Source organism: Salvia miltiorrhiza, chromosome 1, assembly GCF_028751815.1.
Source record: "Salvia miltiorrhiza cultivar Shanhuang (shh) chromosome 1, IMPLAD_Smil_shh, whole genome shotgun sequence".
NCBI classification, from domain to species: Eukaryota; Viridiplantae; Streptophyta; class Magnoliopsida; order Lamiales; family Lamiaceae; genus Salvia; species Salvia miltiorrhiza.
Genome location: NC_080387.1, coordinates 63,833,444 through 63,851,914, shown reverse-complemented (window position 1 = coordinate 63,851,914; position 18,471 = coordinate 63,833,444). Strand labels below are relative to the sequence as shown.

The 18,471-nt window shown below is 32.8% G+C and overlaps 2 protein-coding genes across 4 annotated transcripts; one reads left to right on the top strand and one right to left on the bottom strand.

Annotated features, from left to right (window-relative positions):
- Positions 1-2,484: 2,484 nt before the first annotated feature.
- Positions 2,485-4,429, bottom strand: LOC131004758 (uncharacterized). Of its 3 annotated transcripts, XM_057931530.1 has the most exons (4): positions 4,178-4,429; positions 3,778-4,027; positions 3,550-3,606; positions 2,763-2,781 (listed from the first exon to the last, which is right to left on the bottom strand). In XM_057931530.1, exons 1-3 carry the CDS (start codon positions 4,229-4,231, stop codon positions 3,581-3,583), a joined length of 330 nt encoding a protein of 109 aa, XP_057787513.1. In that variant the 5' UTR covers positions 4,232-4,429; the 3' UTR covers positions 2,763-2,781; positions 3,550-3,580. The 3 variants fall into 3 exon arrangements, with proteins under 3 accessions (XP_057787497.1, XP_057787513.1, XP_057787505.1); XM_057931514.1 differs by lacking the exon at positions 4,178-4,429 and having other exon boundaries at positions 2,485-2,781; positions 3,778-4,029; XM_057931522.1 differs by lacking the exon at positions 2,763-2,781 and having other exon boundaries at positions 3,389-3,606.
- Positions 4,430-6,567: 2,138 nt separating this feature from the next.
- Positions 6,568-8,292, top strand: LOC131004568 (transcription factor MYB60). The gene is made up of 3 exons (XM_057931280.1): positions 6,568-7,028; positions 7,108-7,237; positions 7,330-8,292. Exons 1-3 carry the CDS (start codon positions 6,896-6,898, stop codon positions 8,003-8,005), a joined length of 939 nt encoding a protein of 312 aa, XP_057787263.1. The 5' UTR covers positions 6,568-6,895; the 3' UTR covers positions 8,006-8,292.
- The last annotated feature ends 10,179 nt before the right edge of the window (positions 8,293-18,471 follow it).

Below are 18,471 nucleotides of genomic sequence, written 5' to 3'. Positions count from 1 at the left end.
ATGTTTGTGTACGAAAATATTTATTTATTTATTCTGATGTATAATAATAATAATTAATTATTATTATTAGGCAGTGGGGGTGTTTGCGGCGATGGCATATAACCGGCCGTGTAGCTACCCTTGCTGCTTACACCGTCTCTTCGGTTTGTGCGTTTGAGGATGGTTAGTTTCTGGCGACGGCTTTTCACCGGCCGAAACTTTTGCCTCTAGTTTGTTAATCCTTCGTGGAGTTTAGTTGGGTTGAGGCTGTTGAGCCGACTTCCTTTGGCTTGGTTTTTCGGCGGTGGGGTGCTTATGGCGACGGCGTATAACCGGCCGGGTAGCTACCCTTTCTGCTTTCTTGTGATTTATGTTTCTTCGTGGGGTTTGGTTGGGTTGTGGGTTGTGGGGGTGCTTACGGAGACGGCGTATAACCGGCCGTGTAGCTTCCCTTCTTTTGGTTTGGGTTCGTTTGAGGTTGGCAGACTTTTGGCGACGGTGTCTCACCGGCCTTTTTGCCTTCCGAGCTGTTTGGGTTATTGTTTTCGTAGGGTGAGAGCCGGGATTATTTGGGGACGATGGTTAGGCCGGAGTTCCGAAAACTTTCTCTTCCGCTCTTTCCTTCTTTCTTTTTCGTCTTGTAGACGATTACTCTTTTTCCTTTTTACGGTTTTTCCCTTTGGGTTTTCTGTAAGAAGGTTTTAATGAGACTCGACCCTTAGTCTGCTTTTCTTGTGCTTTCAAGGGTTTTTTTTAGGTTTTTTCTTTTCTTTTTATATAAAATCGTAGTTTAATTAAATAATAATAATAATAATAATAATAATAATAATAATAATAATAATAATAATAATAATAATAATGTACGTGTAATGTTAATTTTCATTATATGAATTATTTTATTTATTTTAAAACATAATTTGCATTTATTTATATTTTTTATTTTATTTAATATTTATACTTATTCATTTAAATATGTCGGTTATTGTTATGTTAGTCGTGTATCGCACGGATGGCGTACTAGTGTACTATAGTACAATAGTACACTTTTTGTTTTGTTTTGTTTTTCCTTTCCATTTTCTTTTTCATTTGTGTTATATTTTTTATTTTTGTTATTTTTATTAATTTATTTTCAAAACTATAGTAATTCCTTCATATGTTATATTTTAAATTTTGAGTTCATTAAATTTATTATGGTATAATTTTATTGAGTAATTGATTGATGTTCTCAACGTAAGATATTATTTCATAATTATATTTATTTTTAAAAAAATTTTAATTTGTTATTTCGAGTTAACTAATTTATTATAATATATTGTCCTATTGTTTATTTTCATTGAGTTATCGATTGATGTGCTCAACGTATGACATTATTCCCACAACTATAGTCATACATTTATGTTTAATAAATTTTATGTTAACTAATTTGTTACTTCTTATTTACTTATTAACATATAGTTTTATGAAATAATCAAAGAAAGTAGTTAACTATGATATTATTCTAAATATTTTAGCTATCCCTTCCTATTTTGTTTTTTCAAGTTCACTAATTTATTGTAACATGATGTCCTATTGTATAATTTGATTTAGTAATCGATCGATGTGTCAGCGTATGACATTAATTATTCGAGTTCTTAAATATATCTATGACATTATTTTCACCATTATAGTCATTCATTCATTTTTAATTTATATTTTTATTATTTCAAGTTCACCAATTCATCATATTATAATACCTTATATGGCTATATTATGATTTCATTGCGTAATCGATCGACACATTATTCTCACAATTATAGTAATTCCTTTATATTTTTTATTTTAATGTTACTAATTCATAAAATATAATATATTATGATATAATTTTATTATTTAATCCATCAATGCAATGTGTTGATCAAACGGTAAAGGGTTATTACTCAATACCAAAGGTCTTGGGTTCGAGTTCCCTGTGACGAGACTTTTAAATTTCTTTATTTAATAATAATAATAATAATAATAATAATAATAATAATAATAATAATAATAATAATAATAATAAATAGGGTTACATAATATGAAAAATCAAAATTGCTAAAAGTTCATACCTAAACTTCATTTTTGACGCCTTTTATAAATTATAATAGCCACTAATTAAATTTATAGCAAAATAAACATTCCTTTATATACTTTATAATTTTTATTAAATTCTTAACATTTCAGAATGTAACATGCATGATTACCAATTAATATCCCATATCTTTCATCTTTTTATTGTGAACTTTTTCTTTCTATTGACATTTATTAAGTATGAATATGAAATAATAATTTAACCTCGCTTTATAATTTATGCATTCCGATTTAGATTAATTAACGAAATGAAATATTGTATGTTTTATAGGAATGCAATTTGATTCTTCCCGTAGGATTTGACTTCATGATATATATATATATCTAAATATACAAACTCTAATCATCAAACACATCAGATCTTTTATCTCATCAAACCTAGCAAGTAGCAACCCAACCTCAAGAAAATAAATTATAGATGGTACACCGACTGTTTATCTAGACAAGTATAAGTACATGATATAATCATATAAGAAATAAAAATAACTATATGAAAAGGGACTTAGATTTGAGTTGAGTTTCTAATCATATTGAAGAGTTGATGTACAAGATGATTTGAGGAAGGTTTTCCAGAAACAAAGTGAATACAGCACCAATCACGAATAAGAGAAGAAAGGCTAACAATATCTTCCCGATGTACAGTAAACTGATGGGCGACGACCGTCTCTCCATAGTCGGATGTGAACCATCGACGCCCTGCAAAAGCAGGGTACCAACATTAGACTTGTGTCTGGAAATGTTTATAGTCAACAAAAGCATAACAATGTTCTGCAATAGCTGTTATAGTTTGTGTTTCATGTTTAGGCTCCTTAGAGCATCACCGAGGATGATTGGTATATAACTAACTTTCTCAGATAACAAACAACTCATAGTTTAATAATCTCATGAAAAATGCTCATCAAACTCTTCATACAAGGATAAAGGATTACAATTCTAAAAGCATCCAATTCTTTTATCTTGCCATGATACCTATAGCCAAAGGTGGATGCAGAAACATAGCTTCGGGGGAACTAAAACAGAAAAGTTTCAGCTACAAAAGGTGCTAAAGACAAAAGTTATCCAATAATATATGAAATTATAAGGCTAAATAAAAATTGGCTACGGGTGTGGTGCTTAAGCTCCCCCCAGCCCCGCCCCTGCCTGTAACATAATTACATTATCAGGAATATCACGCATTCACAACTACGTCCCTCATAAGAAGCAAAACCACCATTTACTTAGATAGCCATCTCCTAAGCATATGTGATCTCTATGTACTAACAAATGTCATAATATCAAACAAGTGCATGTAAAACTCGAAATTGATCATAAAAGGACTCAACTTATTTCTAAAAACCACATATCATGAATAGAATGACCTAAGAAACACCACATTCAAAGCCACGTTACCGCTATTTCTGAATAAAACACATACATACTCCTCAATCACAAATTCGAAAAATCAACAACCGAAAAACCTCATACATGAGCATAAGCTTTCGGCACTCTTTCCCTGTCAATGTAGGACCTCTCCTTTATCACCTGTCAAAAGAAACATAAAAATGAGACATTAGCATGACAAATCATTCACACAAACAGAAATCAATACAAGCAAATTCTGGTTCCAAATACTACTAATATCTACTCCATACAAACACCAAGGTAAATATTCAAGAAATCCTAGAATTGGATAAGATCAGAAAAAACATTCACCATTAGATTCAACCACAGTTTGCAGCTTCCAATCCGACCCATAATCCACAAGCAGAGAAGTAGGACCAAAGCTAACAGGCTCTTCTTCCCCGTCTTTAACTGCATCAATGTGTGTTGCCAGCAAAAAATTTCCTCCACCGCCGTCGTTAGAAAGCAGCTTCTTGTTTATCAAATTAACCGCGAAACGCGCTTCAGTTCCGGCAGCAAAACGCCTAATTTTGCCGGAACTCTTGCACAACACCTCTAGAAACTACATCCAATTTGAAAATTAGATAAATAGATATTCCTGAACCTAATTAGAGCAATACTTCCTAGCTAAAGATAGATGAATTAGAGCTGTAGATAGAGTTTCCACTATGAAGATCGGGATTTAAACAGTAAAATCGACATGAAAGCTTACAGGTAGAGGTTGGTGAGGATGTTTGACTTCAGAATCCTCCTTGCCCTCCGCCATGATCGGAGGAATCAGATAATTATTCTTCCTCTTTAGCAAAATTGAAATATTGGCTAACTCCGATTAATTTTGCGGTGCTGAGTTTTGGCAGGAGGTGTTGATTTGGGTTTTTGGTACTGATTTGATAATTTTTCTTGATATTGTTGTTGGATGTATGATACACTAGTTTAATCCACTTCTTTTTTATGAAAAAATTATGTATATCTCTCCATTCTATTCATTGTTTAATTAACTTTCAATAAAAGTGCAAAAATTGAAATTTATATTAAAAATTCAAAAGATAGAAGCGTCAAAAAAGAAATGCTTAAAAGATAGAGATTTAATATGCAATTTTCCTTTAATAAAACATGATGATTTAATAATTAATGGGCATTTTTAGCCTGATTAACAGTTACAATGAATTAAATGGCTGGGGTTTAAACGATTTGGTCAACCCATCAAATTGTACAAGGACTGGAAGTTCAGTATAATATTTACTACACACAATTTTGATTCGACTTGGAATGCTTTACTACTCCCAGTTTTGATAGGGTAGATCTAGAATCCTTAACATTAATTTGAACTTATATAGTACTATATACGCAAAAATTTTCAGAATGTTTGCACGAGAGACTTCCTATACTATACATGTGCACCTCACATCATAAAATTTTTGCGGAGATTAATTTTATCGAAGTTAAATTAATAAATAGACATACAAATTATACAATAGTTTTCACAAAAAACTCGTAACGGATTAGTAGAAGTTATAATATCAATTAGATGTAAATTTACGCAGCGGGATTCTATCGAGAAGACACTACTAGGAATTTATAGAGTTTGAAAGAAAAATTGTTTGGGTAAAGTGATAACATTCAATTGTATCTACAATATCTACAAAATTAAGACAAAAACATATCATGATATATCTTTCCTTTTTCTCATGAATAGGGTTTTGTAGAGTTTGAAATTGGGGAGTGTTACCGAGTAAAAGGATCACAACGTTCAAAATTCTTACCAAAACCACATCATTCTACAATGAAAGCCACGCCCTAAAAAAAATTAAAAAAATACAATGAAAGCCACGAAAATGACGGGGACAACTTGCCAATACACTGGTTAATCGTTTGGCCATAAATAATTGTGTCATTGCATAGTTCTTGAAATTAAGGTAAATCTTAGTATTAATATTAAAGTATGCATCGCTATAATATTAAGGGTTATTAGCATGTAAATACGTTAATTTTGGACCTATTCTGATTTTTAACATAAATTTTAAAAAATGTCACAAAATACACTAATTTATTGATTGTAAAATCTTTAATACGAATTTTATTTTCGGCCAAATTAAAGCTTACATAGTATGTTGAAATGTTGATTTGGACAAATCGAATTGTAGTAATATTAACACGAATTCGAATGACCAGATTATATTAAATTATAAGCTATTTATTTTGGTTCGTCTCGAAGTTGTATCTATGAAAGTAAATAGAATTCTTGAAGTTGGTGTATTTTTTTTACACTTTTTAAAATTCATATTAAAAATCATATTGGTCCAAAGTTGGTATATTTATGAGCCAATATCCCTAAAATTAAAGGTATATATTTGCATGAATAATATTCCCTCCCGTCCCATTACAAATGTCTCATATCTTTTTTGGCAATATATATTATTTCTCTATATTTAATTTTTAAATAATTTTCACCAACTTATTTTATCTACTTTCTACACATTTTTTAATCTATGTGCCAAAAGTAATGTAAGACATTTGTAATGGGACGGAGAGAGCATCACTTTGATTGATCTTCGGGTTTATAATATGTTTTTAAATTTTGATTGATTTGTACACATATTACAACGATATTTAAGATTGTCGCTTAATTAATTCACATATATTTTTCTAGCAACCACGTCAGTTTTAATTTCACCTAATATGAAGAGTGTTTTTTTATGGCAGGTTAAAAAGGTCGAGTTTAACAAAATTTGTATTACAACATGTAATTAATCCTAAAATATAATGGGCATTTATAGTTGGGCCGGATAGCCCAATAGCTGTCGGTATGAATGGGCTAAAACTAATTAGTAAAAGCCCATACTCGCATGTTGAAGTTCAACAACCGCCATTAACGGCCATAATATACAGATCAGTCAACAACACTAGATACTAGGATAGATTACATACAATATCTAGGGTTGTGGTGGGGGGCCGCTTTGCCTACTCAAGATCCAAGAGAGAGAGAGAGAGTACACTCACACTAACACTAAGGTACTCCACTGTTTTAATCTAGAAAAAAGAAAAAAAAAATGAAAAAGAAAGATATAAATGTTCATCAATTATGGACATAATAATCAAGCTTGCAAAATTAAAACCACATGCAAAGTTTTTAATTTAGGTCAACAGCAAAATAAAAGAGGTGCCGTGCCACCACGTGATCCCAAAAATATGTGCAAAAAAATTTCCCCAATAAATTATGATGCCACATTGACTTCACTTCATTTCCTTTTTCCCTCAACATTTAAAAGGGACACAGCAATGGCCAGGTAGAGCAACACAGCAATGCCCTTTTTTTCTTGGCACCTTATCATATATATCACCTTCAACACTTCACTTATGTTCATGTCATCTTAAGGAGGCCCTCCACCCCCACCCCCACCCCCACCTCCCCCGTCTGCGCAACGACAAAATGGGAAGGCCTCCATGCTGTGACAAAGTTGGCATCAAGAAAGGTCCATGGACTCCCGAAGAAGATATAATTTTGGTCTCCTATATTCAAGAACATGGTCCCGGTAATTGGAGAGCCGTGCCTACGAATACCGGTATAATTATATTTTTTGTATAATCTATTTCATCTTCTACGATATGATTTTAATTTCTTTGTTTAATTTGTTTGATTAGGATTGTTGAGGTGCAGCAAGAGCTGCAGGCTGAGGTGGACGAACTACCTAAGACCAGGGATCAAGAGGGGCAATTTCACCCCTCATGAAGAAGGGATGATAATCCATCTACAAGCTTTATTAGGAAACAAGTAATATTTTCTCAAATTTGATTGGAAAAAATTTCATCAGTTTTGTAATACTAGCTATGTGTATATATTGATATTGATGAATTGATGATTAGATGGGCCGCCATAGCTACGTATCTGCCGCAGAGAACAGACAACGACATCAAGAACTACTGGAACACGCACTTGAAGAAGAAGCTCAAGAAGTTCCAATCCGGTTTGGAGCCTCAAATGGCAGGCGATCCCACGGCGTTTCATCAGTTCGCGTCCAAGAGTTACGGCGAAAGCAGCAAGAATGAATCCAGCCTCAGAATCGGGGAGAATTCATCGGTGTACGCTTCCAGCGCAGAAAACATCTCGAGGCTTCTAGAAGGATGGATGCGATCATCTCCTCTCCAACCCAACACCAACCAGATAAACGGAATTAGTAATCATGATAATAAATTTTACGGCAATTTCGGGAAAATAATCCCAAATTTCGAAAACAGCGATGCTTCCGCTTCACTGATCCAGTGCTACAGGCCGCAGAAGATGGAGCACGTGATGCCGTCTGATCATGAATTGGAAGGGATGTTGGTGTTTGATCATCATCATCATCACAAGTCGTCGTGTGATTCTAGCCAGAAGGGATCGGAGAGCAGCGGATTGATTGATCATGATAAGGCGTGTTTCGAGCACGAGCAGAAGGCCAAGATCGACGGCAATCCGCCATTGTCGTTTCTTGAGAAATGGTTGCTGGATGAGAGCGCAGCTCAAGTTGAAGGAGCTATGGAACTGCCACCGATATTTTAATTACTCATGAAAAAATATTATTTATATGTTTAATTTCTTGAGTATGATTTGCATATTGATATCAGAGATTTAATTAATATTAGCAGGAAAATGGAAGCGTTATATGAGCATCTGAAGTTTTTTTAATTTCAGAAACTTATCTTCTACTAGGGTTTCCAAAAAGTTGGATCACTCTACTGCTGATGCTCCGCCTTTTTTTTCACATAGTGTTTCATTTTAATTTGCTTAACAACTGTAATTTGATGTTAATTAGTCGTTGCTAAATGCAGACTTCTCACTTTGGAGCATTTTTTTTTCATTTACATGTGGCTAGGATTTTATATACTACTGTTTTTTAATTTTCTTGTATTAAATATATATGTAATTCTTAACAAAAAGCGACTGGTTAATTATTTGAGTAATTTGAGTTGGTCTTTACATAAGTGAGGAGATAAAATAAATCAATCTTCAAATTGCAATTATAGACATATTTATTAGGCCGACGGTAGAGATGGCGACTTCAAATAACTACATTTAATAAACGGAAAGCACTACAATAAATCCATGGCCAGCGAAAGGGAGTGTATCAATTTGCTGAATTTTTTATAATTTAGCTGCAGCCCCACAATAAAAACCAAATTAAATGAGTGCTACGAGTAAAATACAAATTTGCACGCCAACTTTCCATTAATTAATATAGGAGATAAATTGCATCCTACAATACAAACTATTATTGTTTTTCATAAAGTTCACGTGCATGTAAATTCACATCAATCTAGAAGTTAATCAGTAGCTAGGTTTGGTTTGGCGCACCTCCAACATATATCCAATAAGTCAATATATTAATCATAAGTAGTACAGTATATTTTTTTCCCCCAAAATTTTAAGCCGTCGGGTTTGCAATTTGCATGCGGAAGTATTGAATGGCCGATTAGAAATAGTCCATAATTAGGGGTGTCACAAAAAGTGTGGGAAGAATGAGACATGCAATTGTGTGAAGAAAGAAAGTAGTAGAAGGACAGCAAGGATTTTTGGACAGCACAGTGTCACGAAATTCTTGCCAATGAATATGGTAAATAAATCCGTGTTTATTTCCTTATTTATCCCTCTCCGACTACGAAGAGGGAAACCTGTGAACTTCCTTCACCTTTCGGCGTACGAAATTCCAATTTCTGAATATTAATTAACTTACTAGCTATAATATTCAAGCCTTTAATTTTGCCTATAAGTGAATTTAATTAAATTTTGAGTCAAGCTATTTGAGTTTGTTAATTCGGTTGAATTGAATCGAAAATAGATTTTTGTAAAGAGTAAATAAATGAATGTTTAAACTTAAAGCATTGTCGATTCCTCATATGATGATTTCACTGGTTGACTTTCCTTGAAAATTATACTATATGTTATAGAAGATGTTGCGAATATGCATCGATTTTTCGACATATATATATATATCTAAAGATGTATAGCTAGCGTTGTACCATAAATAAACGAATTCGAGTAATAGGCTAGGACCATCAGCATGTTCAATTCTGCTGAGACGGTGGATCCTGTTCGAATATAAATTAAGATATGTAGTTTTAGAGATAATTTTGCTATAAATATGATAAAGTTGTTTGACAATTATATTTCTTATGATCTGATTTGACAGAGTTTGGAAAGGATATGATTTTGTAAAGAGAAGTCAAAACTTTTTTTGTTGCTTTTGATATGATATCTGAATTAGATGTAGTAGTACATTTGTTATTAAACATAATTTAATACAATGCTTTAGAAAATAGAATTACATAAATAAAAGTAAAAGTAGACATACAGAATGAACCGAAATACAACTAACAAAAGTAAAAGTAGAGATACATAATGAATCGAGGCCGCTATATTGTGTTTGTGGTTTGGACAACAATTGCCTCCAAAATACAACGGTTTGGGGCGAACTCGAGTTAATGCACATCATCGGCTCGATGCTCTGACAAACTATTTGATATTCAGGACTAAGCATTGCCCTAAGACTTGAACTATACGAAAAATATGATAGCCAATTCGAAGACGTTCGACCATCCTAGGGACCTGAGTTTATAGCTAGAAGGTGTCTGTTGGTGAAGGGATGCGAGATGGTTCAAGCAGGTGGTTGTGCGATTTGAACGTGCAAATTAAGTGCGTCTCAAAGAGTTCATTGCAACAAGTGCGATGTACGCGGACTCCTACTCGATTTATGAAAACTACAAGTGTGATATGCGTAGATCCCAACTCGGACTACGAAAACTACCTAGCTATAAAATGACTAACACAAAAGTCTCATTAGGGTGCACAATAGTGGTACACACTTGATTATCTTTTTTAAAAGAGATAAGACTTATTTATAAATAGCTTTGGAAAATTACTTTTTTAATGTGGAATACATCATTTTCCATCTTTCTTAAGCACCAAACTTTGTCTATTAATTGTTTCTCAAGCACCAATTTGTATGCATTAATTAATTGTTCATTCACTACGATTTGAAAATGAACAATCAAATATATTATTATGTATTAAAACGTAGATTCAAATCCACGACTAAGTTTCGACAAATCTCAACAGAATGAACATAATTAATAATAGTTTAATGGGTTTAGGTGCAGATGCACCCCTAAGGTAGAGGCCCTTAGAGCGTATACCCATCCATACTCGACATTGGATCAAATAGCCCCCGAAGTCCAAATTTTAAGCAACTAAACCAACGGGATTAACGACATCTTCTGTCCGTTAGTTCTGGGTATCTGGTTGAAACGAGGAAGGTATTCGACGAAATACTTGAGAGAAATGCCGATTCGTCCGCCGCCATCTCTGGCGACGAATCGGCAAAGTGGGTTCCATTGCAACCTTCACGTGCAGACTGAGCATGTATATATGCAGATTCTAGGTATCTTTTCCGCTTCCTCCAATCTCTCCGCCCTCCCCAATATGTCTATCAAAGCTTCGTAGTGCTTGATTCCAGTCGCAATCTAATAATCATCCACCACTTTCCTGTAGAACTCGAGCCCCTCGATCACCAATCCATAATGGCTGCAAGCGCTCATCACGCTAAGAAACGTGATGGAGTTGGGCGTGGCGCCCTTGTTTTCCATTTTCTTGTAGTAATCAGAAGCTTCTGCAGCCATTTCGTGCATTGCAAATGCAAATATCATTGAAGCTAAAGAAACCAAATTCTTGCTCTCATCATCGACTTCCTCGAACACCCGCCACGTGCTTTACATGCTCCCGCTTCTCGAGTATGCATCGATGAGGCAATTTACAACACGAACATTCATCATGTTCAGTCCTCTTTTCTTTGCGTCACCTCTGTGGGCCGGATCCCTTGGTGCACGACCATTGTCCAAACTAAATGCAAGGCGTCGTGAAACCGGTTCACACGATCGAGTTCTCTCGTCGATCATCCTGGTCCAAGAAACCACATTCTTCTCAGGCAAGGCGTCAAAAACAACCCTTGCAAGCCCGATCTCACCCCATTTAGCGAACCCTATGAGCAAAACATTCCAAGTCACCCAAATTCCTCTCAGGCATTTCGTCAAACACCTTCCTCGATTCAACCAGATACCCAGACTTAACGGACGAAAGACGTTAATCCCGCGGGTTTAATTGCTTAAATTTTTGGACTTCGAGGGATTATTTGATCCAATATCGAATATGGAGGGATATATGCTAGGGGTGAGCATCGGTTCGGTTCAGTGCAAAATCGCACCAAAAAATAAAAACCAAAAATCAAACCGATGCTGAAAATGTGGACCGCACTGCACCAATGGGAGGTGTCCAACCAAATCGAAACCGAATTGATAAAAACCGTCGGTTTTGGTTGGTTGGACCGAACTGATACTCTCTTTTTTTTTTCCGAAAAAAAACCCTATTAAAATCTGGAAAATAATGTTTTAACCCTCAAAATCAAACAATAACACGCAAAAAACTAACCAAAATTTTCAAATGCCAAATCCCAACAACATAACAATACTTAGTCTTCAAGTTTCAAGGAATTAAAACATCACAAAAACACAAATTCAAGTTTCAAAGTTTAACACCACAAATATATATTATATAATATAAATATTTAATAAAATATATTCGGTTCGGTGCAAACCGCACCCGATCTTAAAAACTGAAACCGAACCGAAAATTTTCGATTTTTAAATTTCGGAACCGCACCGCACCGCACCAAAATAGTGCGGTTCGGTTCGATTTTTGCTCACCCATAATATACGCTCTATGGACCTCTACCTTAGGGATACATCTGCATCTTTTATTTATTATTGCCATGTATTTTGGTAATCCATGAAAATCTAACATCAATTTTTAATCATTCTCTACAAAAATAGTACTAGTATTTAATGTTTGGAATAAACAAACAAAATTAAAGGAAAAAGAGCAAATCTACTATTTTAATTAAAAAATTTGGAGTTATTATCATTAAGCCCTCAGATTGGAGACTGATGCCCATGTATAAAGTGTACAGAACTTTTATCAAAAGTTACATTGAAGAATTCTTCTATGGTTTAACAAGACAAAAGTTAAGTACGATAAAATAATTAAAAAAAAAAAACAGAAGAAGAAGAAGACAAAAGTTAAGATTTTAATTTGCATGACGTGTCATTATAATATGCATACACGGATATGCGTGATTGGATTATAAACTCATCTTAAATTAAGATTATAAATCATAAAATTTGATGAATTATATGAGTATTAGAATTGGATGTGAAAAGTGATAAATTCAAAACCAAAATTGCCCTTATATAATTCGAAATTAGGACCATATAAATTCATTTAATACAATAATGAATCTATTCTAAATTTAATTTCATGATATAAGAGTAAAAAATAATTCATAATTTATATTTTAAAATAAATTTTATTTTAGTCTAAGAGTGTGTTTGTTTTGGATATAAAAAAAGATAAGCTCCAATATTTATCACTTTATATACCTTTTTATTTTGACATAATAAAAAATTCGAACAAACGATATAAAATTTCGAGTAATATATAATTTTATACCGTCTTATAAAAATAGATAAATATATTATCATTTAAAAACTAAATAAGATATAAAAATTGTGGTTTTCATTTTAAATGATAAATACATAGAGTATGATGAGGAGTAATATGTGCAGAGCATAAAGGACGGTCTTGGTCAGAGGAACGAGCCCCGTCAGAGAAACGGTCTTCACCAGAGAAGTGGCTTCCGTCTGAGGAATCACCCTCGCCAGAAGAATGGCTTTTGTCAGAGAAATGACTTTCTTCAGAGAGATCATCAAAAGAGCGGAGAAATCTCCTGCCTAAGGGCGAATTTACTATTATGCCCTCGACCACGCGAGGTACATGTTTTAACAACGAATTTACTATTTTACCCCAGCGTGTAATCTATAAATAGTCATGCATACGAACTTTGTAATCGACGCTATCTTCACTAGCAATACTACTGCAGTCTTACTTTAGTGCTTTCAACAACTTAGCATTTCTCTCGCTTTTCCAAACAACACTAGGTATAATTCGTAATCCGACAACAAATCACCGATTAAATCTATATCTGTCCGTTTATAATTCACCAGAGTATTTTATTATATTATCCCTCTAAAAAGCAAACGCACTCTAACGCTAGGGATACATATAATATGCGTAGGTATACGTATAATATGCGTATGTGTACTGAATTTGTGTTTGTGTGTGTGTGTGTGTGGTATTATATGCCACAAATTTATAAATCATTTTCATCGATTGACCACACACATATTTGGGTGATTGAGTCTGCTTCCCTTTTATTATTTATTTTTTTATTATATATTTAAACTAATATTTTATTTACTCCGTGAAATTTCATGTACATACTCTGATAAAATACTAAAACACGGTATATATAGAAGGAAAACTGAATTGATCCTAAATGTATACACTTAATTAATATCAAGGGGTTTCAAATGATCCTCTCCTGTACTATATATATAGGGGGCCGCTCCAATGAGACTCTCTAATTTTAGTGAGATCTAAGACACGATTTGGTGCGTTTATTTTATCAATCTTATGGCTGAGATTGTATCTGGAGGGTGATTTTTTTTCACAGGGTTCGAATCCTGGAGGGAGCATAATATTTTAAATTTTGTTATTCGTCAGTATATATTGCATTGTTCATTAGTATATATGGCCTTGTTCATCAGTATATATATCTTATTCATTACGAATTTTTTAATTTTTATTTTTCATCAGTATATACGTCTTGTTCATTAGATATACGTTTTGTTCATTAGTATTATATGTCTTATTCATTGTACTCATGTTACACGAAAAATAGGGGGTCTCACTGGAGCGCGCCCCTATATATATATATATATATATATATATATATATATATATATATATATATGTATGCATTATCTTGAGATAAACTTGATTAGAAGACTTGTGTAACTATGATATTGACCATTGGATTCAAAGAGAAGTTGGTAAATTAAATTTATTAAATCTCTTTCCGCACATTATTATCAAAGCTACCTAACAATAGTCATGGGTTGGCAATGCATGTGATACAAGAGCCAACCCCCCCCCCCCCCCCCCCATGGTTATATATGAACTTATGATCCTCATGAATAGCTTATCTTTTTCTTCCCAATTGATCCACAAATATTTGTTTTAGGGACCACTCCACGTAAAGATCAAGAAATCCCCAATTTGAATTCACAAATAATATTAATTACGAAGTAGTATTAATAAAAATTTACACGTGGCATATACTTAAGGGGCCACGTCGTCAAGAGGCGTGCCCCTCTTTATAAGCGCAATAGTTACTAATTAGAGAGGTTTATAGGGTATATATTGCCTAAGGCCCTATGCTAGGGCTACAAGATCAAACTTCCCATGTTTTATTATCTTCAAGTCCTCAACCAAATTCAATTCAATATTGCATTCTCTGTTTTCTTTATCAAAATTATATCGGATACTTTTCAAACAACAGTATCATTTAATCAAATAGAACCCAAAATTACAATATCCATGAGCTAAAAAATACTACCACCATTTATTATATAATCAAATAGAATCCAAAATTACGATATCCGGCCGTGAGCTAAATTAAACAGCTCGTCATATCAAACAACAATATCCTCTAAAGTAGATTAGCTACATATGGATGTTAATTATTTTAGTAAAATTCTAAATGAAATATTTAAATTGAATACGGTATTTAAGTGAATGTGACCATCTAATCCGATTTGTATGTCTCACTTCGCATATCACAATCAAATTTATTATTTCAACAATAATTATCCTAAAATAAAATTGATTATAACAAAATCGGTCATAACTATCATTTATCAACAAATCTATATAAAATATAAAAAGAGAAGTTTTTTTTCCACCATCTTTTTCTATTTAATTGTTTTCAAAAAATTGTGAACTTCGATTATTGATAAAATATCAACATGGATGTTAAATTAAAGATTATGAGAAGATTTTTAATTCAATAGAAATATTATAAAAAAAATGAATTTGAAACGAATAAGTTATGATCATTTAAAGTGTCAATTTTTTTTGTTCTATCTCATTTATCTATAATATTTCAATTAGGTGTTTCAATTAACAAATTAATATTTAACCTCGGTGATTACTGATTAATTAATTAGGATAAAACGGTTAGGCATGGGCCGCATGGCATCCGCACTTCAAAATTAAATTCAAGTATTTTGCGTTAAAATGAGTGACGTGTAAGAATCTTATACTAATCAAGATGTACCTTCGTGTTAATTTGATGTTTCCAATGTTAAGAGAATTTACGCCTGAAAAACCATATGTAATCATTTGTCGAACAGTATATATGTCATATACGTACCATATTTTATTTGATCTTTGATTCATATTATTGTATAGTAATGCTGAAATCAAACAAGAAATATAATAGAAACTCCACAATTTAATGTCATTCTAAATGAGTATATATATTATAGATAAAATATTCCATTATTATTAAATATGTTTTCTAGACACAAAACATATTAGTGAAATGAGTATATATATTAGTTGTATTATTATTGTTATATATAGATCACACAAGTACACATATATATACAGAGCAGAGCACGATGCACGTATATCTCGATCGATCGGAGGCGTACATAAGAAAATAGTTTGGAAGAGCTTTTTTTTTTGACGAAAATGGGTGCTAAAAAAATCGGACAAAATAATAAGTAAAAGCTTTTTTAAAAAATAATTAAAAGAAAAAAAATTGAGGGTGTTGAAGCTCTCCCTCCCCCCTAAATCCTTTTCCTTTTAGCACCCTCCAAATTTGCCTTCATCTCAAATCTTAAAATATAATGTAGTATTATTTGACGAATCTCGATATGATGAAACGGTCTTGAGAAAGGGAAAAAAAAGTAGTAATTAAATTTCTTTTCTCTCGTATTCTTATATTATGATGTGCATTTATGTTCATTAATTATAGCCATAAACTTTGGGGTAAGGTCTATAGAAAGGCCTATGTTCAAAACGATGAAAAAAATCCAAAGGCGGAAGATGAAAGTTTAATTTCACACGAAGCCGACTTCACCTTGAAATATCCATGTATTATGGAGACCAAAACTTATGCTACTATAATTCATTGGCCACGTAGGGACTCTATTAATTTCTGATTTATTTCGGAAAGCTACACCACAAAAAGTTATCAATTTTAATCCAGTTTTGACAAGTTGGAATATATATGTAGGGGCTGATCATCATCATCCTCATCTTTTTGTACGTACTATTAATTAGTATTTTCTATTTCCATTAAGGGATATAAATTAATTAAGGATTCGAAACATTTTTATAAATGCATTGTGTATGGGGTTCAGTGAAAAGAAAAACTTGATTTAAACAGGCGTAACTTGATTTAAACAGGCGTTTTGATCTTTAATTAACGGAATTTAGTGAAAATACATATGTAATGTACATATAGTAATCATATAATTGTCATGTCAGCGAAATAATGTTATACCTTTAGTATAATTTACAGTTTAAATTCTTACACTTTTATATAAATTTATCTACACATATTTAATCGAGTCAATATATAAAACTACCTTTAGTATAATTTATAGTTTAAATTCTTACAGTTATATAAAATTATATATAAATTTATCTATACATATTTAATTGAGTCAATATACAAAACTATCAATTTTCATATAACAAAAATAAAAAGTTCTAAAAAAAAAAACTTAAAAATTAACAATTTTTTTCGTATGAAGACAATTTTTTCCCTACCATTAATTTTCCAATATACTCTCCTTCTCCTTCTCTCTAGCGACCGGCGGAGCTACAACGGTGCCCAGCGAAAGGTGTGTCCGATGGAACTGCAACGGTCCGTGGGGGCGATAGACGCAGAGATGACGAGGAGGCAGTGGTGGCGCTAATGGATTTAGACAATTACGGACTGCTGAGCAAGGAGGATTTGGTGATAATGGTGGAAGGGACGGTGGACGAAGAGATTGATCAATCTAAAGGAGGTGAAGTCTAAGGTGGACAATGGATGAGGTGGTGGCGGAGAACGCGAGACCAAACGTCGCTGCGAACTTGGAAACCAACAGCAGCTAAATAATCAATACCACTACAAAAAAATTTACCGGACACCGACGGAAAATATTCGTTAAATATTATTTTTAAAATTTTATTTTATTTTATTTTTTATTTTTTTTAAAATTTTTTAACTAATCCATCGGTAAATATTATGAATTTTTTTGTTATTTTTATTTTATTTTTTAAATTAAAAATATTTTTTATTATTTTTTAATTAATATTCTATTTTATTCTCATTTTTAAATCATTGAGAATATTTTAAAATTTATTGTTATTTTCAATAATAATATATTTTTTTTAATTAATGATAATATTAATTTTTTTTTATTATTTTAAATTCGATCGTATATTTACTGTCATTCTTTCGTCGGCACCACAAGTCTTAGATATCATCTCGACATATTCTAAGGTTATGAATAAATGATACTCCGTATATTGAAATAGTTTAAATGAATTAATAGGTGCTAGTTATATCAATAATACGCGTAATCTATACTGATAACCACTCGAATGGAACTTCAAAGTTAAGCGTGTTTGATTTAAAGCACAACTAAGATGGGTGACTCACTGGGAAGTTCGTCTTAACGTCTGCAATTAAGTTTAAAATACATTATAAATACCAAAATACTTGTGGGGTATAAAGCTAGATTGATATATATATATATATATATATATATATATATATATATTTCAAAGAAAAAAAAAAGAAATTACCGACGGTCATTTCCGTCGCTGATTTCAGACGACGCCGGCGTCGTCGCATGCTCGCCTACGGACGGTCCGTCGTCCTTTTCGTCAGTAATTTAGCGACGGAGGCAAATTCCGTCGGTGAAATCTTTACCGACCAATTTCATGGCGACGCACGATTGTCGTCGGTGATCCGTCGGTATATGGAATTACCGACGGAATTTATGGCATCACCGACA

Bases quoted from the DNA above. Each gene is read 5' to 3' on its own strand.
- LOC131004758 (XM_057931514.1), bottom strand. From the start codon at position 3,882: ATGCAGTTAAAGACGGGGAAGAAGAGCCTGTTAGCTTTGGTCCTACTT. The intron at 3,607-3,777 runs GTGAATGTTTTT...TTCTTTTGACAG, and splicing joins AACTGTGGTTGAATCTAATG to GTGATAAAGGAGAGGTCCTA. The intron at 2,782-3,549 runs GTATGAGGTTTT...CTGCTTTTGCAG, and splicing joins TGCCGAAAGCTTATGCTCAT to GGCGTCGATGGTTCACATCC.
- LOC131004568 (XM_057931280.1), top strand. From the start codon at position 6,896: ATGGGAAGGCCTCCATGCTGTGACAAAGTTGGCATCAAGAAAGGTCCA. The intron at 7,029-7,107 runs GTATAATTATAT...TTGTTTGATTAG, and splicing joins AGCCGTGCCTACGAATACCG to GATTGTTGAGGTGCAGCAAG. The intron at 7,238-7,329 runs GTAATATTTTCT...ATTGATGATTAG, and splicing joins CAAGCTTTATTAGGAAACAA to ATGGGCCGCCATAGCTACGT.